Source organism: Strix uralensis, chromosome 12, assembly GCF_047716275.1.
Source record: "Strix uralensis isolate ZFMK-TIS-50842 chromosome 12, bStrUra1, whole genome shotgun sequence".
In the NCBI taxonomy this organism is placed as follows: Eukaryota; Metazoa; Chordata; class Aves; order Strigiformes; family Strigidae; genus Strix; species Strix uralensis.
This window is the reverse complement of record NC_133983.1, coordinates 25,022,247-25,047,609: the sequence shown is the minus strand read 5'-3', so window position 1 is coordinate 25,047,609 and position 25,363 is coordinate 25,022,247. Positions and strand designations below refer to the sequence as shown.

General features: G+C 52.6%; 1 protein-coding gene and 1 long non-coding RNA gene across 6 annotated transcripts in view; one reads left to right on the top strand and one right to left on the bottom strand.

Moving 5' to 3' along the window:
• Positions 1–25,363, bottom strand: part of PMFBP1 (polyamine modulated factor 1 binding protein 1) — a 131,533-nt gene that overhangs the window by 15,911 nt on the left and 90,259 nt on the right. For all 5 annotated transcript variants that reach the window (XM_074882139.1, XM_074882138.1, XM_074882141.1 and 2 more), the window contains one exon: positions 10,844–10,990. In XM_074882139.1, the coding sequence (XP_074738240.1) occupies positions 10,844–10,986 (143 nt within the window). In that variant the 5' untranslated portion in view covers positions 10,987–10,990. The remainder of the gene's footprint in view (positions 1–10,843; positions 10,991–25,363) is intronic.
• LOC141949006 (uncharacterized) lies at positions 260–1,849 on the top strand. Its single transcript, XR_012630623.1, has 2 exons — positions 260–879; positions 1,339–1,849. It is a non-coding gene; the product is annotated as an uncharacterized LOC141949006 (long non-coding RNA).

Sequence of the window (25,363 nt, the reverse complement as noted above, 5' to 3'; positions counted from 1 at the left end):
TGTTTCTCTAAGGAACCATGAGCTAGAAGTCAGCAGAAAGCAGAGATCCCACTGGAAGAAGGAAGGAGCGAGCAAAGGAGAAGCAGCGCTGCTCTGGTGCGGTTGCAGAACATGATGCCTCGGTGGTTCTTACAGCCACTGAGCCTCTGGGAGATGGATGGTGCACCTGGACAGCCCCATCGGAATGGGCACAGGGGTCTCCTCCCAATCCTGCAGCAATGGCAACAGCGGGTGGGAAAAGGTATGGGGAAAACACGGAGGCTGAGGGGAGACAAACCAGAGGCGGCTGGTAAGTGGAAAAAGACTCTTGTGGTGGGGACCACGGTGGGGGGTGGGCAATGCAGAAATAGAGGCAGAAAGAGAGGATCCTCATGCCTGTCCTTTCCTTAGGGTTAACCTTCAGTCTCTGGCCAGAAAGAAAGGAGTACTCTAATATATAGAAAAAATAAAGCACAAAACCCAGGACAAAGTTGAGACCATACTGCTGCTGCATAGAAAGCTTCATTAGCCCCACTGGCACAGCAGTGATCAGAGAAAAAAAAAAACGGGAGTGACGCGAAGGGATTGACTGCCAGTGGAGGAAGTAGTGCATTTGCCATCTCTTGATGTCTTCAGGTCCAGCTGAACGCCCTTCCAAAGCTGCCTTTGTCAAATAAGTTATTGAATTCAGCTGTAACATGGCGAAATTTTCTTGACTGCGGGTACAGAAGGTCAGGCTGCGTGATCCCTGCTCGTTCTGTGAATCTACAGAAAGAGAAGGCGAAGAAGGACTAAGAGAACAGGCCACTGTTTGTGTTCTCCGATAGTGATGTCACGCCAGCATTTATCTGCAGGGGCTGCAGCTGCGTTCCCTGGCGTGTGCTGGGCGGTGGGTGGAAGGTTAGTGGGAGCCACCCGGCAGAACTCTGTGATGTGGCCGCCCGCTCCTCCCTGACCCCTGCGGGCTGCGGCAGTGCCTGGGCCTGGCCCCGCGGCACATGGGCCATCGGCGGTTCTGCCGCCTGCCTGGCGGCGGCCTCTGTGCTTGGTGTGGTCCGTGAAGGCAGAATCTCAAGGAATCCTTGCAGCAAGGTTGAGAGGGTGATGGCACCCAGCAGACGCGGGTGTTCTGTGTGAGGGGGCTGGGTATCCAGGGCAGGGCACGTGGGGGCCATTCCTGGTGGTTCTGCCTGATCCGACCCCGAGTTTTGCTTCCGCAAAGAGCAGACGCCTGAGCCCTCCCCACGGCATTATGCAGCCTCTCGGGTGGCACTGGTGCTCGAGGGTAGACGTGCCTGGAAGAGGACAGGGCTGGAGCATTGTGAGGCTGGTCTTAACTCATCGTGTCTTGTTTTTCAGATGTCTAGCAGCTGCCCCCGATCTGAAGGTGCGAGGCACAGCCAGGTGGTCTTAACCCTGCTGAAGTTCTGGGGCATTTGCACTTTCTTTCTTCCAAGATTTCACTTGCAGTCCCAGCTGCTGTAGCTCTGTTCCCTCCTCAGGAGTGAGGGCTTGGGGCTGTACTAGATAAAACCAGATACAGATGGAGAGATGGTTCTATGGAAATGTTTGCTTAGTGCCCAGGAGCAGCCCAAAAGGCAAACTGACTGTTAAAATTATTAGGAAAATAATGGGGAACAGATCACAGCTATGGCACTGAACAGATCCATAGTGGAAGCTGCACTGTGATTACCATATGCAGCTCTGGTCTGCCTCTCTCAAGAAAAATAGAGTTGGAAGCATTTCAGAGAAGAGCAACAAGGATGATCAAATACAAAGAATATTTTCCATGTGAGGAAAAAGTAGATAGTCTTTTTAGCCTGGAAAAGAAACAACTGAAGAGGATTATAAAATCAAGTTTGGCACACAGAGGTTGTCTGCAGTATGGTTTCTCATTGTCCCTTCAATATAAGAACCAGCAGCACCCCATAAATTAGCAGATAACAACTACAAAACAAAAATTAGTTTGTTTTTTTAATGTCATATGTTGTGTCAGACTGCTTTGCAGTCTGGTGGACTCCTGAAGTTTATATGCATTCAAAGAGAAATATTTTAATGGGAGAAAAAAATGCACTTACATTGGCTAAATACAAGACCCCATTTTTGCTCCTGAAGCCCTGGGGTGTGGGTCACTGGGGGCTGGCAGAGGACACTGGGCAGCACCGCGGTGTCTGTGCCCTCTTCTTACGCTGACCCAGAGAGCAGTTCTGGGCTCCTGGCAGAGAGGAGACTGAGCTAGACAGACTTCCAGCTGATTGCAGTTTTCTTTCCTTTACTGCTCTGGGCTCCTTTGCAAGGACTGATCCTGCCTGTCTCAATAGCAGCCGGGTCTCCTTTTTTAAGGAGTTGTATCCGAAAAGCCTAGCTTAAACATTTGCAGTGGTGGGCTAGTTACCCCACCTCTGCACTGCCATGTCAGGATGCAGGTGAGCCTTCCTAGACTCGTCCACTTTCAAACACCCCCACTGCTGGCAGCGGCAGAGCTGGTGGTAACGACAGCGGAAGCTCCCTGTCGCAGTCCCTCCTCGCGTGAGCTGCCAGGATGCCCAGCCAACAGTTGGCTATTGTGTCTGCTGGCCAGCTCTGCTGGCACTCCTCCCCTCCAGGCCTACAGATCACTATCAGCCCTTTCCCCGCTCTCCTGTACCTCTCCACACCAGCAACACTTCTGACCTTCTCAGGGCTACATGGTCAGGCGAGGGAGTAGGGCAGAGCCCACTCAGCTGTCCCAGCCAGTGCGAGTCGTGCCACGCAGTTCCCACTGTGGAAAGGCAAGAGCCCAGCGCAGGGCTTAGAAATGAGCACTCGGCCACTGAAGGGCACTCGGCCATGTCACACACCGTGTGAGGCCAGTAGCGAGGAGGTGGGGAGCTGGAAGACATGGGCAGAGCTGTGGGGGCATACGCTGACGTGGGGCCCTGCACACACCCAGATGGCTCAGTTTGCTTAGCTGGGAGTCCCGAGGTGACTGTGGAGCTCTGCCTGCCGTCAGCAGGGTGAGCGTTGGCTCAGCGATGGCTCCAGTTGTCCTTCTCATCGCGCTCGTTGCTCCGAGTCTGCCCTCCAGCCCCCCACCCCCGGGCTCAGGAAGCTCTCATTTACATTCCAGCCAACTGGAAGAAGAGATACACAGCACGGGCAAAAGGAGACCCTGGCAGCCACTCCAGCTCCTGGGCCTGTGGCTCCTGCAGACTGTTAGGCCAAGTCCTGCTCCAGCAGCATTTGCTGCCCTGAGCTTTAACCTGCTTCTAACACTAGCGACTATCTGTAGCTTTCCAGAAGGCTGTGGGTTTACCAGATTTGTGCAAGTGTGCTACTCCTCCTTTGGTCACCTGGAGCAACCGGCATCTGTCAGGAGCTGGTACAAGAGCCTACAATAAGCTGTGGAGAGCAAGATAGATCACAGTGGCTTCCTGATGAGTGCAAAACTGCCCTGTTGTTTCTGCTGCACACAGTACTGTCACATTTCTCATCTTCATGTGGAAGTCAGCTGGGCAGCTGCCATTCCTGCAAGACAACTTCAAATGAATGAAATGAATGACTGTGTTTCGTGATTCCAAATACCACAGTGCAGACGCACTAGCCAGGTTCCAAGAATCAATCACCAAATTGGACCGTCTCCTTCTGGAGCAAGCTACCAGTGGAGAAACTGAGAACATTTTTTTTGTAGCTACACCAAAACTTCACAGTCGATTTTAAGCCTCTTAGACAGTAGAATACCGAATGCAAGTTCCCGCTGAGGGCTATCGACTTCAGTGTGTGCCAAGCTGCAGGGAACAGCCCGTGCCATGCCTGTGTGAGACAGAGTGCTCCCTGCACCTGCGGTGTCTCAGATCAGAGACCAGCTTCCTGGGATTTCCCGTCAGCATCCTCTGAGGTTGCCATCCAGCAGAAGGGATCTGTGCAGCACGAGGTGAAATGCACCAGGGAACAGCATCAGCTTCAAAACACACAAAGGGATTAGCACAGCCTGAGAACAGCCACACGCTGCCGTCCATGCAGGGGTGGAGATGTGCTGGCGATGGGGGAGGTAGCCCTGCGGCTGCCGCTGTCCCAGGTCAGGTGTGCTTGTGAGCACTCACCGTGTCAGTGACTGCACGTTCCTGCAGTGTAAATCCCAACCTGACTCCTTGCAGAGCATCTGCTCTCATGCTGCCATGGTGCTGGGGAATGTCTGCATGGTGGAGTGCAAGGATATACCTTAAATATTTGTCCTTCATTAAGAGCAGTGGTGTTCTGGTGCTGCGGGGCCACACCGAGGCCCCAGCCCCCGTGTGCCAGAGCAGCAGGCAGCATTCCATGCTGCAGCCACGCTTCGGCAGCGCTGGTGACCGATGTCCCGTGCGTGCAGGGTCAGAGTAAGACACGTAACTGCTGGTTATGTGACCCACAGTGTCCCCAGCCTGCCCTGTGCTTGTGTTCCTTCTCACACCTCCCTTCTTCCACAGCCACTCCCCTGTGCCACAGTTCCATAGCAGCTCCCAATGTGTGGAATGGATGGGACACACTGTAGGTCTTCCTAAACCATCCAGATGGGTTCCCCTTTAGCTGAGCCCTTTCCTACAGCTCTCCCGACTACCAGCACAAGGAACACAAGCCAGAGAATCCCAGACGATCTCCGCCAGCACCGTGTAGCAGAGCTGCTCCGTGGGCAGTGTGGGCCGGCTGCTGGAGCTGCTTGGTGCTGGTCCTGTTGTCACCTCGAGCAGTATCTCTGCTTTGTCACATGCTTCCTATTCTGCTGCACGCAGATCTCTGCAGCGATCCAGCAGTCACAAATCCTTCATTTTTTTATCATGCAGTGATTCCACTACACCACTATTTTTGTATACCTTCCACTGCAAAAAAGAGGCCAGTACTGAGCTGCAATGCATGTTCAGCCAGCATTTCCCTTTCCTTTCTCTGTTAGATCATCCTGTTCAGTGGCAGAGCATGGTAATCAGCCAAATATCATATTAGAAGCATGGTTTTAACGAGGGTAGCTCTGCCCAGCCTGCTTCCACATGGCAACCAAGAACGCAGTGAGTGAAGAGAGCCCCTGCTCACGTTTGGAAATGCTCCCCTATTTCTGGAGTTTGTTAGTACAGTATCAAAATTACAGACTACAACACTTTCCACTCCTTTCTTTCATTCTGAATTAAAGACCATCTACTGAAGACTCTCACTTCAAAAAACAGCCAGGCACTTTCTAATATCAAGCAAAATGCCTGAAGAATAAATTGCTCCTATCAGAAATAAAGCATTTTAGTTCTGCCACAAGCAGAGAGATCTGTGTTTATAAGTCTCTCCAAAGGCAACTCCATCTTTCCTGCTTTCCTCTCATTTTCTTTTGATGCACAAAGCCTACATACTGCAGTGCCGTGATTGGATTCAGCTTTGGAGCAGTGTAATTGTAAATATTCATTGGAATCCAAGCTAGTTTTCCCAAGTCTCTCTTAAAGGCTCTGCAGCTATACAAACAGCCATGGCTCTGCATTAGCCTCACAGCCTGGAGGCTGCCTATTTCTCCAAGCCCCAAAGACTGCTTCTTCAGAGGCTGCATGAAGAGAAATCAGCCTTGCAGACCATTTTAGTCAATGCTCTATTATTTTCTTTATTCCCTCTTTAACGTCTGTGTTGCAGAACTGGCTCTCAGACCCAGGTGCCTGGTGGGGTTCCCTGCCAGTGTCTACACAAATACCATAGTTCACCTTCCCTGGCAGTTCCCCCTGGCCATCGTGGCTGTGTGTCTGTCTGCTGGAGGTGCTGGGGTGTCTGTGTGAGCGGCTCCGTGTCCTGCTGTATGGTTTAGGGTATCTGGTACGTGCCTGTGGTGTTCCACTCTCCCACTGAGGACCAATAATCTGGATGGGTGCTGCTTAGCACTAACACAGCTGCTGCCCACTGTGAGGCTCTGTGGGTAGGCAACACTCTTCTCACTTAGAACTGCACCCCCGTGGGTCACCGAGAAAGCAGATGGATCAACCACTGCTACCCCGGCACTGCTGCCCTTCCAGCCAAAGATCCATGACCGCGCTCCAACAGCAGGAGGTGGTCAAAGGGCAGAGCTTCTGCAGCCATCGGGGAGCAGAGGTGAGACCCTTCCATCAGTCAGAGCCTGACCTCCACATTGCCTGGGCCAGCACAGCGAGGCTCCGGGGCATCGGGCTGACCTTACTCTGCAGGTGGTCTCTGACTGAGCCATGTCCTGCACAAGTTGTTTGCAAAGCAGCACACGTAAGAAGCTGCGTGCAGCTATTCTACTGAGAATGGAAATTGAATCCAAAAGTTCTGATAGCAAATCTACGCTCCCATCTCTGCCTCATCTACTCTTAAGCTTACCACCAACAGTGGAAGTGCAGGGCTTGGCCAAAGCCTGAGGCACAGCAGCACATGTCGTACAGATGGTGCTATCGGAGCCTTCATCACCCACTGACATCCTTCAGGCTCTGCTTGCTCTTTTCGGCATATGTTAAAGCACATGTTCTGGCTACTGGGTAGCCTGTGACCAGATAAGTAAAAGGGGCAAAATCCATCTTTCTTTCCACATGCCAGTTCCGGGGTGCAGCTCCGCAAACAAGCACCTACCAGTTGTGGGTGAAGCAGGGCAGAGCGCGGGTGTGCTCCCGCAGGAGCAGCGCAGCGGCTGTCAGCCGCACAGTGCCACCCCTTGCCACAGCGCTGCCGCCGCTGCTTCGGGCAGGGCCCTGGCACCGGGCCCCCGCCAGCTGCACCCAGGCCTCTGCTCACCCTGCAGAGCTTGCTTTACCCAGCAGCATCCTGGGCGCCTCCAGGCTCCTCTAGAAGGTGTGAAGGAGCACCAGGGAGTCAGCCCAGTGTGTTCAGGTGAGCGCTAAGGCTCGCTCCAGTGTGAGAGGTGAGGCAGGTCCACTTGTCCTTCCTGAGGGCTGGAAGGGAAGAGTCTCCAGCCACAGCACTTGGAACAGAGAACCCTGTTCCCCGAGAAGAGAGATGAAGGAATGTCACTGATGAGGAAGACACAAGAGAATGAATTTACATGGGCAAACGTTAGTGTGCAGGCCCTGGCAAGACCCTCCTGTGAGGAAGCCGGCAGGAGCAGGGCAGTGAGATGGAAGAACACTCCCACAGAGCCACACTGCTGCCCAGCACGGGACCACAGCCAGCACCACTGGAGACGTGGCACCACCTGGGGCACAAAGCTGGGACTAAGTCTTGCGGAGATCAGGTGAACCACAGTAGGACGCAAGCACACATCCGAGGCTCAAGTGCAGTCACTAGAAGGGGTAATCAGCCTGGGAAGTGGCACGCTGACACCAGGCGAACACTAGAGGAGACTGTGGTGGGGCTCTGAAGAAGGCAGACCTGGGATTCACGGTGTGAGCAAGGAGAGATTTAGGAAATGAGCAAGGCTGGCATGAACCACAGGAGGCTGATGAAAGCCCACCTTCCAGTTCTAAGACAGGGGAACCTACAAGTGCCCTGTCTTTTGTTTTTGGTCCTTAAAGATCTCCTGTGATGCAGAATCCTCAGGCCCCTCTGGCAGTCTGCTCATGTGCTTTGTTCTCCTCCCCATTAGAAAACTGTTCCTGAATCTTTCTTGATGCAGGCTGTGCCCATTAGTTCTTGTGGTGCCTTCATGGACATGCAGAACAGATGGCTTTGTTCCTCTTTCCAGGAGTTCCTTACATGCGGCTAGTGGTGTGATTTTCCTCAGTCGTGCAGGAGGAGAAAACCCAACAAAACAGCCAGATTAGAGACAACAAAAGAAAACCTGTCTGGTGGAACTCACTGCCACACCAAAAGACAGCAGCTATGAGTGCCCTGTGAGACCAGATAAAGTAATGAGGCCTTTATCAAGATAACACCTCCCAGAGTCAAAAGAGCTTTGTGGAGAGAAACACCCTGCTCCAGTAGATCTAGATCTCATTGTGGTAGCCACCAAACTGTCCTCTTTATTTCCTTTCCCACCACAGAGGCAGGCAGCTCAAGGCTAGCTGCCTTCAGGCCCTGGAAAAGGTCCAGCCTCCAGCTGAAGGGAATGACTGTGGAGACCATGTGGTCGTGGGCAGGGGCCGGATGGTGAGATGTGCCTGGTGGCTGAGTGGCAGAAGGAGCCAGTCCCTGGGGTCACTGTGGAAATCCACCCTCTCCTCGCCCCAACACAAGATGTCGCCTTTCTGCCCCTGCAGCCTCCTGCCATGGCTCCTCCGGCAGTTCACAGGGGAGACTGCGTGCCAGTGGACGCTCCACCCTTTGCGAGGCTCCAGGACCTGACACCTGGCCTGGGATGCCAGCAGGGTCCCTGGCATGAGGACATACCGGTCCTTTTCCTGCACAGCCCTGGTGCAGAGGAGCCCTCCCGGCATGAGCTGGAAGCACAGTCCTTCCCTCCCAGCTCCCTTCTCCAAAGCAGCGAGAGCGGTGTTCTTCAGAGCTCCTGCTATGATGATTTATCCAGGTCACGATGAGGACAGCTGGCTAACTGAGGTTAACAGCTTTCTTGGTTTCATTTCAAAAAGACATTAGCATGGGGGCTGTATTAAACAACGATATGCCAAATTCTGATTCATTCGCCAGGAGAGCTCACGATCGGGTGGGGGACTCAGCTGACAGGCAGGGCCATGCTGCTAGCCTTTCCTTAAAGGGCAGGACCATAACTCATGCTCCCAGTGCTAAATTACACCTGACACTCCTTGCAGAGGGCTTCTGGTGTGTGCAGCCTGCTACAGGCATCCTGGGACTGTCAGCCGTGGGAGCCCAAAGCCCCCAGACCAGGAGGTTTATCAGCAACTGTGTCTGGCTCAAAAAAAACAAAAAAAGATTGGGGTCTGGAAGAAGGATGATGGAAAGGAAACATGACAAAGGTCTCTAAAGCCAGAAGCGTCACAGGGAAGGTGACTAAGGAATGACTGTTCATGGTCTCCTCCAATGAAACAATAGGATTGTCAGGGGACAGATTAAAAATAAACAAAAGGAGGTGGCTCTGCATCCCATGCGTGGTTAAGCAGTGGAACTTGCTGCTACAAGACACTGCAGAAGACAGATAATATCTGAGTTACAAAAATAGTTTGACACATTATAGATAAAAATTCCTCAAGGGCTCTTAAACACAAGGACTCTCGCCTGGGCTTGGGAAGCCCCTTCCCCCCAGAAGGTGGGCGAGCACCTTGGGGCAATAGCACAAGCATCCCCTGTTTTTCCCAGGGGAAAAGGGCTCTTTCCCAGGCATGGGCGTAAGCTGCTGCCAGACACAGAGCTAGGTGGAACACTGTTCTGACCCAGGATAGCGTTATATTTTTATGTAACAGGGCTTGATGTTCAGTACTTTAATTGGGAGTTTTGTAAGAGAAAGTTTAGAGCCACGCTGTGTTATCTGCCACTTTCCCACCAAACCCAAGGAGCTCGGTTCAGCTGCACTCAGTATCAGTGGAGGGTGGGGATGGGATGGGAGTGAGACAGTAACTGTGCGAAGGAACAGACCTGCGATTCTCGTCCTGCCATGCTGGCCTTGCACAAATCAACACACGGTCCCCCCGTACGTACGCAGAACAAAACGCAGGCACGCGCCGACATGTTCGCGGGTCATTTGTCCTCCACCATTCACGTACACAGACAAAGCTCACAAACTTCCCGCGACCGGCCTTCGCTAGTGAGCAACCGCAACACAGGCGGCTCAGCCCCCACACTGTGCTGTCTCCACACACAGAGAGAACAATGGCTGACTTGGCAGTAAACCGAACAGTATCTCATTTTCCTTCATATCATATGAATCATATTCATATATGATGCAATATAGATATTGTTCATATTCATATGAACATATTCATAATCACCAAATTAAGCGAAACAAAATGTTTCCACTTTGAATAATAAGTTCACCCTGCTGTCCAGCATGCTGGTACCCCTACTCCAGTATCGAGAGAGCCTGGTTTAGTCTTCCAGAACACTGAGAATATTTAACTATCAAGTTGTTAAAATAGGCATAATTTTTCTGGCTTATGGGGTGCTGAAAGAGATTAGAAGTGGGTACCATGGAGGAAAGACACAGGTTAAGCAAGTACTCCTGCAGTGTGCAGCAGCAGCAGCTGCACAGCTTCTCAGGATCAGCTCTTGCCTCTGTTTGCCCTCTGGACCTGAATGACAGCTCGTGGCCAAAATCTGCTCACGTCTGAGGGTGCCCACGCGGCCGTCAGGCAGCAGTGCTGTGACGACGGGGACGGGGGAGCAGGATGGTCTCCCAAGCCAGATTCACGAGCAGAAGGAATACACGGTCTGAGCAAAGGGTCTGGCCCCCGGCAGCTTCCGAGACAGAGGGGCTGGAGGAGAGGAGCTGTGGCGGGGCAGGGGCAAACGGCCGGCGCAGAGAGGAGTGGCACCACGCTGCCCAGCAGGCCTCCCCGCAGCTCCGCAGGGCCATGGGGGCGCTCCCGCCCTCATTGTCTGCGTGTCCCGGAGCAAACCCAGGATTTCCTCCACAGCAGCACAGCGGAACAGATTGGAACGAGCCTTGTCTCCCGGGTTGTGACACATCACCATTCCCACCAGCCCGGGCAGCGCTGTCCTGGGAGGCACTGTCCCTGCCGGCCACCCTGGTCCCTTCTCTGGGAGCAGGTCAGCAGCGGGAGCAACGCCCAAGCCCATCTGTGCCCTACAGCAGTCACACCCTCACATCGAGTGCAAACCCAGCACCGATTTACAGTCAGCAGAGCTGTAGCTGTCTCCCCGGATCCCTGGACCTTCCCCTCCTCACTGGGAGTTGACAGACTCCACTTTCGCATCTTTAGCCTTTCCTTACGCTGCCATGTAAATGAGAACAGTAGATAATCACTACTGGTGTGAATGCATTAAATAACGCTCCCTTCCCAGCCTGGGCTGCCAAGCTAGAGCGGGCATCTCCTCCTACCTGCTTCTGAGCTTCCTCCTGCAGCTGGCGGCTGGCCCCCAGGTCCTGGCTGAGCTGCTGGATCCGACTGCATTTCTGCTCCAGTTATGCCTGCCTCTCCCTCTGCTTGGTCTGCAGTTGATAGATCCTCTGCTCTTGAGCATCCAGCTATTGACCCGCCCAGGGAAAGAAAGAAAAAATGGAAAAAAAAATCAATTAATACTAAACGGCTTAACAAAACCCCGAACAGCACAGGCCTGATGCTGCTGGGGGTGGGGATTGTCGGGAGGAGACACCCCCCCGCACACATTAGCTGCAAAAACCTGATGTTCTGGGGACAGGAAGCCAATATGGTAGGTGTGAGCTGACACGCGCGCCCGCGGCAGCAGTGATATGTCCAACTCAGGGAAGGCAGAGACTCTGCCACGCTGGGGTACCTGCCTCCTCTGCTCACCGAGGGGGTGTCAGACAGGCTGGGTGAGGGAAGCAAAAGCAGCTGAGCAAACCCAAAGTTATTCTAACTAATAACTAAATAACCAGCCCTGATTCGGCTGTGTGCTGGGACCCCTTTGGGCATTTCCCCCGTGCCCGCCACCCCCAGCGTGACGGGGAAGGGGAGCTCCATACCCTGCAGCTTGTTTTTCACCCCTCTCGTCCTGCCTGAGCAGGAGTGGGCTTTGAGGGCCCAGCACTCTCACTTCTTGGTGTCCCAGCTGCAAAGAGTTTACAGAGGGAGGGAGCAGGAAGGGATCATGAGTGTCAACCAAGGAGCAATTAGCATGACAAGACTGAAGTATCGATCTGCTGGAGCTCACAGTGCCGTGCAGGAGCCCCAGCCGCTGCCCCTGGTGCCTTTGTGACCAGCAGCTCAGGGACGCTGCTCGCCTTCTTCCGATGGGGAGAGGAGCCACAGCCAGTGGGTGCAAAGGTGTGGGGCAAGGACAGAGGCTCTGCATGGCTCCTGCCCTCCTCATGACAGGGAGGCAAGAGAAAACGCTGACCACGTAGCTCAAGAATCGGTCAGCAGGTGGCCAGGGGCTGTGCAATGCCTCGCCATAAGCACGGGCCTTACATGCAGTGAAGTGACCACGGCGGGTGAAAACAGCACACTGCTGTTACAGCTCAGGAGGGGCTGGAGGTGGCCCCGTTTCATGGGGAAAGGGGCACTCCAGGGCTTCCTGATAACAGTGAAGGGGTGATGAGCAGGGCACAGACGCTGCAGACATCTCAATGGATGAGAGCAGTGCCTGTGCCGCTGCACAGAGGTGTGGCAACAAGGCAGAACATACAAAGAACAGCTTTCTAGAAGAGATCTAGTCTATTCTTCTCCCCTGTCAATAGGTCCCATATAGGTGATACATCTCTTCCTAGAAATGGGAAGAGCAGAGGCCCCGAGAGCCCGCAGGTGCTGAACTGCCCAGGGCTCCGTGCCCACACCTCTTGACCAGACCCGTTGCCCTGCCCTGTCCCTCTCCTCACCCCCACAAGCAGCCCCGCTGCGGGGCACCGACGTGGCTCCCTGCTCTTGAAGGACCCGATGGGCCCAATGCTGGGCAGGGAGGTATATCCCACCACCAGCTGCCCTCGGGCAGTGCTGTGCTGCCTGCGCAGGGTTCTCCTGGGAGTGACATCTCCAGAGACCTCTCCCTCCCGGGGAGGTGTCTGTCTGTCTGGCTGGCAGTGCCCCCAGCCCCCCTGCAGATCTACCGACCATGGCTGAGCCCTGTCAGCAGCACCGCGGATGTCCTGCAACACACGCAGCAACTGAGGGGCCTAATTAATGTTCACTAACTGTCTTACTAAACCTAGAGAGAATTTCGATATTAATTAAATGCTAACTGACTAGTAAAACATATTTACTGAAGACTGTCACCCAGCTGTCAACATTCAATAAATACATTAATAATCAATTTGCATTTAATTAACATAAAATGACATTAATGTCTACATTAAAGAGGTATTGGAGACATTGTTAGGAGCACAGTAGCCTGCCTTCCTCCAAGCCGTATTCTGTATGCATGGAACACACTCAAACCCACAGTGAAAAAGGTTATTGCTGTCCAGCAAAACACCCACCAAGAGAAGAAAAAGAAAACGTTTAAATTCTGAGTGGACGTGAGCGCATGCATATGTGCTCACCCGCCTGTACATTCCACAGCAGGGCCCATGTGTGCCAAGTGCCGGATCCAGCAGCGAGCACCGCAGGCTCTGACGAGCAAAGGACGTATGTGCTCCGGTGTCAGGCAGAGCGCTGCCATCCTCTCGCTGCTGGCAGCAACCGCCCGTGCCCATCGCAACGTGAGCGCGGGCCGAACCCTGGAGACACTCTGAGATCCCCCGCTTTGCCTTGGCACAAATGTATCTGAGCCTTCCCAAGCCAGGAAGAATCCCCAGCACTCCCGTGTGGTGGTTTCTTCCCGTATTTGCCAGAGAACAGAACAAGCACCAGGGCACGGAGGACTTTTCATGCCCCACCCATTCAGCCTGGCACAGACAAGGCACTTTCTTCCCCCTCCCTCTCAGCAGTGTCGGGCTCTGAGCTGCCTGGAGCCAGAGCTGGGGACTGAGGTGCCACCTCCCTCTCACAGCCCCAGGCACGTTTCTGCAGCAGCCCTGGGCTGCCTGGGCCCACTTGTAGAGGCTGGATGAAGAGCCGGGAAAATTCCTGGCAATGGGGAAAGTGGCAAAGCCAGACATTGGCTGTGGCTGGAGTCTGGGGCACAGCTGGCTGCCAGGCAGAGGAGATGAAGAACAAAGAGGTGAAGTAGCGAAGCATCCAGGGAGTGCTTGTTCTCCCTCGCTGAGAGGGCAAGGGGCAGCAACATAAAATGCATTCAAGGGCTGGTCCCTGCACAGCTGGTCCCAGGACCCCCTGGCACCCGCCAGTTTGCTGGCCGAGGACACAGCGAACCCAACAGGGACCCACCGAACCGGAGGAGCCGCACAGGCGGGCGCAGAGGGCTGACAGGTGAACACCCTCCGACAGGCGCACAACACCCTCCCTTCCCGCAGCCCCAGCACCCGCCAGTGGCACAGGGGGGCCAGGGGGGCAGCGGAGCCCCTGGCCACCACCGCCCACAGCCCAGGGGCTGCACCTCAGGGTGGCCGGGCCCCCTCTCTGCTCCCGGGGAGACGGAGGGGTGTGCAGGGCAGCGGATGGGCATCATCCGCCAGCACCAGGCTGGATAGCTTCTGCAGCCTGGGGCTCACGGAGCTTCGTCCACAGGGATAATCTGGGATGGGTGAGAGATGGGGGGAGCTGATGTGTCCTCCGCACGCAGGATAAACACTCCCTCCCCCAGCTGCAAGGCAGGTGAGTGGGTTTTGGAGGCAGAATAATTCCAGGATCCTCAATGCAATGAGGCTCCCTACCAGCTCCCCAGCAACAGAAACGCCTGTGACCACAGGGATATCATACGGCTTCATGGAGCAGCATCTGTCTTTGGGTCCGAGTGAACTGGGAGGACGTCTCCAGCTCAAAGCAGCGCTGCCTGTCTGGGCTCAGCATTCGGAGACAAGCCCACCTTGTCGCCACACAGACCCACGAAGCGATTTGCTTGCAGCAGGAAAGAAGGTGGCATGTTTAGGGTGAACATCCCCCACCCCCACCCCTTCTCCTCTCATTTAAGTGGAATCAATTGTGCCATTTCTGCTTTGCTTTTCAAAAGCAATTACTTTCATGTCATTTCTACAGACATTCACGGAGAGCGGAGAGCGAGAGAGTGAGGGCTTGATTATCCCCCCTCCCATCCCCATCCTGTGGCTTCCGCAGTGGTGGTGAAGTATTAAATTAAATGAGGTGTCTATGGAGCGGCGATGGTTTCAGGTCAGAGGCGCTATGGAAAGCTGTATGCTGCACTGCTCCTGTATATGTAAATGGATATATTAAAACCACTGATGTCAACTTGCAGCACTCATCTCCTCTGCTCTCGGGTGATCAAAGCTGATTGCAGAGGCAATTACTGCAAAGGAAAAGAAAATCACGGCCTCCTGCTCATCCCTGAGCTACCGGAGTTTAATTGCTTAGTGTAGCTGAAGCTGCCTCTCCATCTCCCTGGTGTACACACACACACACGGGAGCAGCGCACGCCATGAAACACAGACAGGAATGGACATTTTTGGGGATGGGCAGTGAGAAGCACCCCAAGCAGGGGAAGACCACAACATGAAAAATAATTATGCTTAAAAATGAATTAAACCACTACAGCAGGCAGGGCTGTGTCTTAGCAAGCCGCTGGATAACACAGGGAGAAAATCAGGGCAGCATAATACATGGCTGTAAGACAGCCTCTCTCGTTCTCTCCTCTTTGGTCCTGGAGTCACAGTAAGACTTCTTCAGGCTGTTACCAGCTGTAGCTAATCAGGCTCCCAAATCCTTGTGACATAGATAAGAGTTGTGACCCCTGTTTTACATCTGAAATGACTTGAAAGAAAGGTAGCGGTGCCTGCCCTGAGAAGTCCCGACTCCCCGCCCTGTTCTTGCCTTTGTATTTCACATGCACTTTTGCCGGAGTACCAGCAATGCAGGGGACATTGCAATGTAAGCACGGCGCTCACCAACTCGCCATCGGCACGGTTTCAGAAGCCAGCCCGAGCTGTCCAGCTGCGCTGCTGGTGGTGCTGGGCAGACTTCAGCTGCGGGGTACGACTTCACCTGCTGGTTATTCAAATGGCTTCTCGGCGAAGTGTGGAGAGCTGGGTCAAGCCGGGTGCCCCCACCTACGCCATCCTACCTGCCTTCCTACTCCCGTTTCTCCCCAAGGCTGCGCACCGGCATCTGCTCAGACAGCAGTGCTGCGCTGGCACCCAGCCTCCCTGCGCGGGCACGCTGTGCTGGGACATGCTGGCCAACGCGGCGTGCTGGCTGACATGGGGTACTGGCCAACGTGGCGTGCTGGCTGCATGCATGTGCTCCCTGCTTGCACATCTGCATGTGGCCTGAAGCAGAGCTGTGCAACACATCAGACATAAGACCTGTCACAAGACCTGTCACTAAGGTGTTGTTATAAGGGGGCAAGGAGATCAATAAAGAAGATGGGGGTTTGACAAACAAAAGACCTACGTTTCCACCTGAGGCAGGAACACATTTTTGGAAGGAATACCTTCCGAGGAGCGTCAGCCATCCCCTTCACCCTGTGCCTAAGCCCGCGGGTGTGGGACCTGAGCAGTGTGAACACCTGAGCACCTGGTGCCTGCTCTGGGATTATGCCCAGCCGGCTGCTTGCGATCCCCCACTACTGCTAGAATGCTGGTGCAGACCAGTTCCTGACATTGTACTCTTATCTACTGGGACTCAAAGCAGGCCTAGAGATTGCCCAGGTAAACACCCAGCACCCCCTCAGCTGCCTTATGCCTGAGATGGGCGAGGCAAGGCTAGCAAAGGCCTGAGTCATGTAGCCGTTCTGGCAGCCCATAGGTCATGCACATGCGAGGACATTCTGGACTGTGATCACACACAAATCTCGCCCACATGCTGTGCCCACACCAGGGAACGGGAGAGGATTAGGACATGTCAGTAAGATCGTGTTAGGAAACACACGTTAGAACGCTGCCTCGTGCCGGAATAGGTGCTGAGAGCTGTGCTGCTGCTCTGGGAGCATTTGCAGAAGTGCTGTGCTGGCCACAAGGAGGTTTTCCGCACAGCTATACTGGATTAAATCGCTGCAGCACCTGATCAAACAGTAAGGCAGCACCTTAGAAGTCTTGCTCTCTGCTCGGCCAACACGACGCTTCCTGGAGGACAACAGGAGAGCCAGTGGTTTTGGGGAGCCTGGCAGGCTGCTTGGAGGGAACAAGCTGCATGTGTAGGATGGAAAGCAACTGTCTTTTCTGCAGGAGAGGAGGAGACCTGGCTGGGAGGATCCTGCACAGGCTGAGACGCAGCCCCTCTGCCCAGGCCCTTCCCTCTTGCGGGCCAGGGCGCGGGGCAGCCAGAGGCCTGCGGCGGGTGCAAGGGCCATGTCTCAGAGCGGGACCTGCTGGCTGCTGCCCCAGAGAAGCCCGAGCGCAGGGTCTGGCCCCCATGGGCTGAAAGCGCCTGGGAAACTGCAGCGGAGAGAGGTGCTGCCAGCAAAGCAGCATCAGTGTCCCGAGGGGTGTCCTGAGGGGAGGTCACAGTCAGCCTCGGGGCATCCGATGCTTCTCTGGGAGCTAATAAGCCGCTGGAAGCACCTCCACGGAAGCGGTGGCACCACACTCACACAGGGCAACAGGGACCCCAAGAATTTATTTTCTGCTGTAATCTAATTCTCTCAAATGGCTGCCGGCCTCCTTTCAGGCTCGGCTGGGCTGAGTGGCTCTCTCTGGAAGCTGTCCTCACCTGACGCCAGCGCAATGAATGACAGACCTGGAGAAAAACAAATGCTGCAATGCATGGCCAGAACAAAAACCAGCAGCAATTCCCTCTCAAAGGCAGATGAACAGAAACACCTAATGATGAGGACAGTTCTGCCATCCCATGACTGCATTTGGGAACCACGAGTCAGGCCCCCAAACAGCAAGTGTTTACAAAACTCTAAGTGTTAAGTTACTTTTTCTTCTAAATTTTTGACCCTTGAGGGTTTTACTTTTGCACTTTTCTCCTGAAGCACTGGAAAGTGAAGTAGAATTTTTTTTAAACTGCAAACAAAGCCTGGGACTCTGTTCTTCCTGCTTGATTCTACAACTGGAACTTCAAAAAACCCACAGAAAATCATGAAACCTAGAAGTAAACCCTGTGATCTGCTCAGGCGGCAGGAACACTGGGAGCCTTCGGCAGCGCCTGTCCAGGGCCCTCCCTGCCCGCTGGGTGGGCTCTGCCATGCGTTCTCCTCCCTTCCTTGTGAATCTGTATTTTCAGCCCAAGGATGCAATTCTTTTTTTTTATGAGCCGCCTGTCTCTTTTTGTTTAGCCGAGAGTGCTCAGAGCCCTTCCCCCACCTCCTTTTCCACTACTGCTGCTGGTTTTATTCAATTCAACACTTGAGGGAACTGCAGATGAAATGTCTCTGAATCTAAATTGCCAGCGATAGATCTAACAGCCTTTTTCCCTCTCCCCCTCCCCAAACTCCCCTCAGACAGAATGCTTGAGCACATTGTCTCTGCCTCACTCGGCCTCAGCTGCAGAATACCAGCACCAGGACAGGAACCCAGCAGCGGGAGCACAAAGCTCACACAACCCTCTCCAGCACCAGCGCGCAGGCAGGAGCGTGCAGGCAGGAGCGTGCTGCCTGCCCCGGCAGGGACGGTGCTGGCACTGAAGAGGCCGATCACTGCCCAAAAGCGGCCCCAGCCTGACATCCCTGCACAGGCACGTTCCGTGCTGCTCATGGCCACCTATGCAGGGCACCACACTCGCAACATACATGTTGCAGAGCACGGGCCCTCGTTACGCTCCTCTGAGTCTCCTGCGAACAGCCGGTGCCCTGAGCTAAGCCCACGCTGCTGCGGCCCGTTCCAGTGCTGCACGCAGAGAGCCGTGTCCGGGGGCAGCAGGCTGCCTGCACCGCTCATGCTTTGGTGAGGGGGCAGGAACGACACACTCCGGGCATGCCCAGAGCCCGAAGCATGTGAGCACATCCTCAGATTGGGGTGCAGGGCAGAGGAGAGCTTTCCCTGCACACTCCTGCAGCCTCCGGACTGACAGCGATGGCATTGCCTTAGGGCCCGAGGGAATCACAGGATCACAGAATCGTTTAGGTTGAAAAGACCCTTAAAATCAGCGAGTCCAACCCTTAACCCAACACTGCCAAGTCCACCACTAAACCATGTCCCTAAGCACCATGTCTACACATCTTTTAAATACTTCCAGGGATGGGGACTCAACCCTCCTCTGGACAGCCTGTTCCAGCCTTGACGAGCCTTTTGGTGAAGAAATTTTTCCTAAGATGCAATCTAAACCTCCTCTGGCACAACTTGCTTGAGGCTGTTTCCCCTGGTCCTGTCACTGTTACTTGGCAAGAAATGCTACATGATGGTGCCCTTGTCCCACTGCTGCCTGCCCCCACCAGGCTTCACCCACAGTCTCTGCAGTAATGAGCACGGCACGTGGGGTGGTGGAAATGGCATCAAGTTCTTTGCTAAGGGAGATCTGCACAACCCTCTGTTTCCATTTGAATGGCCTTTCATTTTGTCCAGTTCAGTGTTTGGTGATTGTTCATGCTGTCTGGAGAAGCTTTGATTAAATCTCCTAATTTTCGACTAAGCTTTTTCTTTCCATAGGGCAAACCCTTGACCTTAGAGCATAGAAAAGTGGTCAAAAGGAAAAATAACAAGGCAAAGAGGAAGGAGGGGTAAAAGCTGTGAGACACAGCAGAATTAGAAGCTTGAAAGGGTCACTACACATGGGAAGAGCCTCCTGCCAAGCAGCTCCCTCCGCAGAGCTTGGGTTCCCACTGTGCCTGGGACACTTGCCGGTGCGGCTCCACCACGCGAGGGGTCCACAACGCCCCTAAACTGCTCCTCAGCAGCGAGGGGGAGAGCTGGCCAGCAGTGGTTTCTGTCTCTGTGCAGGGACACAGAGGCACCCAGGTCTTCCACGGTCGTGCGTTACAGGCGGGGGCTGTGGGGCTCACACTGGCCGCGAGCGCTCAGCAGGGAGGGGCACACACAGGATGTTTCATCATGTCAAACCGTGCCAAGAGGACAGGGAGAGCAGCAAGGACTGGCAAGAGCAGTGAAAACTGGCGAGAGCAGCAGCCCTTTTCTTTGCAGGCAAGCACAGACCTGGGTACTGTGCCAGCCAGGGTTTGGCAGGCTCCCTTCTTGTCTTCATGACATCCACAGGGCTCTGCCTGGGGATATCTGACCTGTTCCCCAAGACCTGAAACTGGACTGGGTACAGAACTACAGTCACGCCAACACACGGATAAATGCCATCACCTTTGGTGCTGGGGAAATTAAATGCTTTTTGCCCTTTGGCTGAGGAGAAAAATATTAAAATGTAGGCAGAATTTTATTGAAATGATAAATATTTTTTTCTGACTGTAGAGACAGAAACGTTAACTGTATGAGCTATGAAATACTTCACTAATCTCAAAAGCCTGGTAATCCTGAAACCTAAAGACAATAGCTTAAAAATGTCAATTTTTCAATTTCAATATTATTTTAAGAAAAAGACTAGTTGGTGTGTTTATTCCACAACCGGAAACGACACCCATTTCCACTCAGATATTAAAAAACTCAACTGACTTCTATCCTGCTCCCCAAGTCCTTCAGTCCTATCTGAAATTCATTCGTAATGCACAGATGGTCAGTATAAAAATCTCCCTCATAATGAAAGCATATGTTGAGAACAAAAGCAAATAAATAAGGGTATAAAAATAAACATACCAAGAGGCATCATGCTGACTGCATTATAGATTTTCCTATTTAATTAAAAGAAAATCTGCCTTTGGGTATCTGTCATGAGAACAGAGCCCTGCTGTGGAACCCGCGGCCCATCTAGGGTCTGTAGCAGAGCCGGTTGCTGCTGCACCCGCGCTCCCAGATGGATCTGGGACCATCTGACCGGTCCCGGCGCTGCCATCGTGGCGCCGGCTGAGGAGGGGCCGCGGTGCCTGGCACCGGCTGCGCGTCGCCGGGGCTCCACGAGTGGCACGTGCCGCAGTGGGCTCCGGGGCAGAAGCAGTGTCCTGGACACCGGTGGCGAGGTGCAGGAGCCAGTGGAGGGGCCGCTGCGAGCACAGCCCTGCCAGCCCAGCACTGTTCTCCCGGACGGGGAAACCGAGGCCCAGAAAGGTTTCAGAGACTCACATGACACCACACTGGGATGCGGCATAGCCTTGTACAATGGCTGGCTCCTGGCCCGGAGGGGTGCGTGACACTGCATCGTCCTGTCGCCAAACCTGTTGTTCCTCCCCCTCGTTGCCTTCCCCTCGTAACCCTGCTCCCATAACACTCTTCTCCTGGACAGGCTTCGGAGAGTCGGCAGCTTTTACCAAGCTTCAGAGGGAAAGAGCCAACAAAAGCGTTAGCAGTGCCTGGGACAGCAAACATCCCTCCCTTGCCGGGAAAGGCTGGGACATGCACAGGGACCATTGCACTGAGAGGAGAGGAGGTTTGTGGAGGGCAGTGGCAGCAGGAACCAGCTTCAGCAGAATGAATCCGAGTGTACAGGATAAGGCGGGAGGAAGCGAGCGCACGAAGAAACACATTTCACTCTGCTGTTACCTATAAAGCTCTTTGTAGATCTCTCTCCCATAAATTAGCAATTCATAGTATTAAATGTTGTGTAATTAAATTGTCAGAAGTGTCTGCAGTAGATTGAATTGAGAGATAGGGAAAAACAGGGGATAACCCTCCATCCCCAGGTACATCTACAAGAGCAGCACAGCTGCCAGCAGCCATGTGCTGCCTGGCCCACGGCTCGCCCCTTGGCATGTCGGCCTGACGACGAGTCAGCCCAGTACAGATTTCCACAGAAATCTGGCTCGCTACATGAAATGAAAGCTCACTCTTCACAGGAGATTTTCTGCAGTAGGGCTGCCATGGATCCAGGCACTTTTACACCTGTCACAAGGAATAATCAGACAGCCCTGCTTGGTGTGAAGTGCTGGAAAGGGAACTGCTGGGGAGACACTGCCTGTGTGAAAAGGAGTGGAAAAAGGATCATAAGGCAATGTCTGAATACCAGCAAGACCCAATCCCTCTGGCAGATCTCTGAATTCCCTCCTCAATGGAAAATTCAAGGTTTTGTGATGAAACAAGAAATCTCCATGCAGGCAGCTCAGAATATGTAAATCTTCTGTGCCCAACATTCCGGCATCCTGACTCACGCTATGAAGGGTGTAGACATGCTCCTCCCACCACTCATCTCCTCTTACTGCAGCATCCCTCATCTCCAGCCAGCATATCAGGTGATGACACAGGGAACACGGGTTACTGGGCACACTCTGAAGTGACAGGCACAGCGTCTGAATTTCAGAAGCGGGGGATCTCTGCAGCTCCCATAAGCATCAGGTGGGTTTACAAAACCCTGGATGCTGAGGAAGGGGAAGCAGAAGCTGTAAAACGATGACACTCTTCATTGACATGCGTGTGCACTCTCATGTGAGTGAGGGAAGCCCAGAAAAGGAAGATGAAAGACAGGCTGTGTACAAAGAGGAACACAGTGAGTCAGGACAGTAACTGCCTGACATGGAGGTGCTGCTCCTGGGACTGTGCTGTGGTCTCCAGCTAGCACTTCTGCACTTGACTCACTACCTCAGGGACCTTTAAGGAGTTCTTATGATGAAGACTCAACCGAACAAGACCCTGAGCAACCTTATCTAACTTTGAGGTTAGTCCTGCTTTGAGCAGGAGGTTGGACTGCAGACCTCCCGAAGTCCTTTCCAACCTCTAGTATTCTGTGGTTTTCCGATTCTAATTCTTAATTCATGCTAAATAATACAACTGAATGGGCTTAATGAAGACTTGGTATAATGCCTCGTGTGACTGAAATATTAACACAGCAGGGGCCAGTTCCTCTGAAGAATGCTGTTAACTGCACCAGTTCAAGACACTGTGCAAAGGAGGTGCTATGAGTGTACTGTGAAATGGACTCAGCTAAACCATCAGCTCCATGGTGACTACAAACACAAACAGGAAACAATCAGACAAATATGAAAGCAGGAGCAAGTAGAGGGAAAAAATAGGAAAACACAACATGAGGTGCAACCAACAAGGGAAACCAAAAGTGGCACGTATGCATTTGCTGGAAAGACTAAGAAGAGAGTTGGCTCGCTCCTCCACAGAACAGTACAGTTATTGACATATGACACTAAGAAGACCAGTCTTTTGTAGCATCTTGCTCCCGTCTCATCTAAAAGGTTAACAGCAAAATGATGGCTATCAGTTAATACTATGGATTTCAGACTCAGGCAGGTATGGCGGGCAGTTAAAAGTCTGGTATGTTCAACCTATCTGGGTCTAAGGAATCCCAGTGTAGGGTATGTGAAGAATTGATTGAAGCAGTTTAAGAGCATTTAAGACCCCATGAACTACTGGAAGACTGACAAATGGCAAACAGAGTGTCTGCCTATAAAAAGGGGGTAGAGGAAAAAGAAGTCAGAGAGTTATAGGTCAGTAAGCTTAGCTCCTGTTTCTGGAAAACCAGTAATTAAACAATTTGTAAGCACCTGAAAGATAACAAGGAGATGGGTAGCAACCAACATGGATTTGTCAAGAACAAATCTTCTCTAATCTGTCTAAGTTCCTTCCACAAAAGTGTAAAAGGTAGATAGAAGAGACACAACAGGTGTCACATGTCTTGACTTTATATAAAGTTCCTGATGCTTTCTCACATTGCCTTCTTGTAAGCAAGCTAAAGAAATGTGATCCAGGTAGAACTACTATTAGATAAGGTACAACTTGTTGAAGAGCCCCATCACATGATTCATTGTCAAAATGGAAGGATGTACCTAGAGCTTTTGAAGGGCTTGGTCTTTTTTGTGCTGGGGAACATTCATGGTGCAGGTGATGGAATAGAGAATGTTAGTTACACTTGCAAATGACACATTGAGGTGGAACTGCAAGATTATTGGAAGACAGGATTTAAAACTTCATAAACTAGAGAAATGAGCTGGGAGAATAAGGTGAAATTCAATAGAGATGAGTGCCAGGTCTACCCAGGCAGGAATTACTGCGGCACTTATCAACAGCTGCTAGGTAGGAGCTTATCGAGGTGGAGCTGGTACTACTGTGGGCCCATGCAAATGCAAGGCAGTGATACCACACTGTGTGAAAAGGGAAAATGTGGTATCGGGTGCACGAACAGTTGCCTGCAAAGCAGATGAAGCCATCCGCATTCTTGATCCTGGTGTCCAATTCAGGGAACCGCACTTCAAAGGATTAGTGGAGCAGCTGGATAAATCCCAGAGGTGAACAGTGCGAATGAACTGAGGTCTGGAAACATGACCCCTAAGGGGGGAGTGAAGGAGTTCAAATGATTGGGCTTGAAGAAAGAACAACTGAAGGAATCAACTCTTCAAACAAATAAAAACACGAGTCCTGCAAACAGCAAGAATATAATCCCTTCCCCATGCCAGTGAGAGAAAGCACAAATATCGATGGCCCTAAATTACATTAGGTGAGAGATTAAGAAAAACTTTTTAGACTAAAGGACAGTTTGAACTGGCAGTCATTGTGTCATTGTCTCGGGCTGCAGATCTGTGAGGTCTCCATCCTCAGAAGCCTTTGAATCTAAAGCGTAGACCACAGCTGTCAGAATACCACACGTGAGGGTATGAGGATGGACAGGTAGCTCCTCACGTGCTCCTTTAGCCCCGCTCTTCTGTCACCCTGCAGCTGTGTGGGAGGAACTCGCTGTCTGCCGGGTACAGCCGAGGCAGCTGCTGAAACGTCTCACGCTCCCGACAGCGAAGTCCTGGTGAAAGAGGGCAGGAGCTCTCTTACAGGAAGGAAAACAGCTCATACTGCACTAACCTTGACTCTTGCAAGGACCTGAATGTCCAGCCACATCAAATGCCAAAGTGCAGAGCAAAGAGAGTCTCTTCCAACAGCTCAGCGGGTGTGTGAGCCAGAACGAGCCTGGTTTGTGCTATGGCAGACATGCAGATGATGTCACTAGTGTGACAGCATCACAAACTCAGAAATGTCTCTTCTAATTAAAGATACCATTTGAAAATGCTCAGGACAGTTTTTCAGGATTGCTGAGGATTCTTCTTCCATGAGAGCTTTCAGACTGCAAAGAGCAGCTACAGGATGGGAAACACAACTGCAGCTTTCCCTAAGCAGGGTGCTATGAGACACTACAATCACAGGTAGTATTTGCAATATACCCTTGTCTACTTTTTCTGCAAGCTCAGGGAACGCAGGCAACTGTTACTGCAAGCACAAAGCTAGTGTGCAGCAGTGAAAACTACAGCACAGGGACTAAGAGCTGGGCTTCTCACCTGGAGAGCAAGCTCCAGTACAACATCCAGAACACCAGAGAGCTCACTGGCTCCTAGCATTTCCTACTCTATTTCAGAAGGATTCCACAGGCTGTTGCAAGCCTGGCTGCCAGGATTATAGAAGTCATCTCAATCACAGATTTGCAAAAATTTAGATGTCTCATTTTTCAGTTGTTCTGCAGGCTTTTGCAGCTTGATGGGGACAGGAGATGTTTGTCACTCAAGAAGACTAGGGAACCTGTCCAGCAGCGGGCTCCCAAGTTAGAGCAGAAGCTTTAGGTTTTGCACAGAGAAAACTTCTCACCCTTTTTTAGATAAAAGTTTGGAAAAAGCAGTCAGCAGCAAACTGCTGCAAATCAGAAGGGAATGCGTAACTTTTTTGAGGTGGTCCTCACACATCAGTCAGTCTACCTGGGGCACAGAAATCAGGAAATGTGGGTTTATGAAATCTTTATATTTTACACTGGAATGCTGGCTCATTTCCCTTTCACCATAAGCAAAGACCTTAAAAATACAACTGCTCATGCCAAGGTCCTGGTGGCTACAGTAATGCTGCTGCCAAGCTCCAAGCCAGAATGATTTCTGCTGGAAGATCCCTGACACAAAACTCCACTCAGTTGCGAGGTGGCTAGGTGAAAAACATCAACGCCAAAGGCCTCCATATACCAGC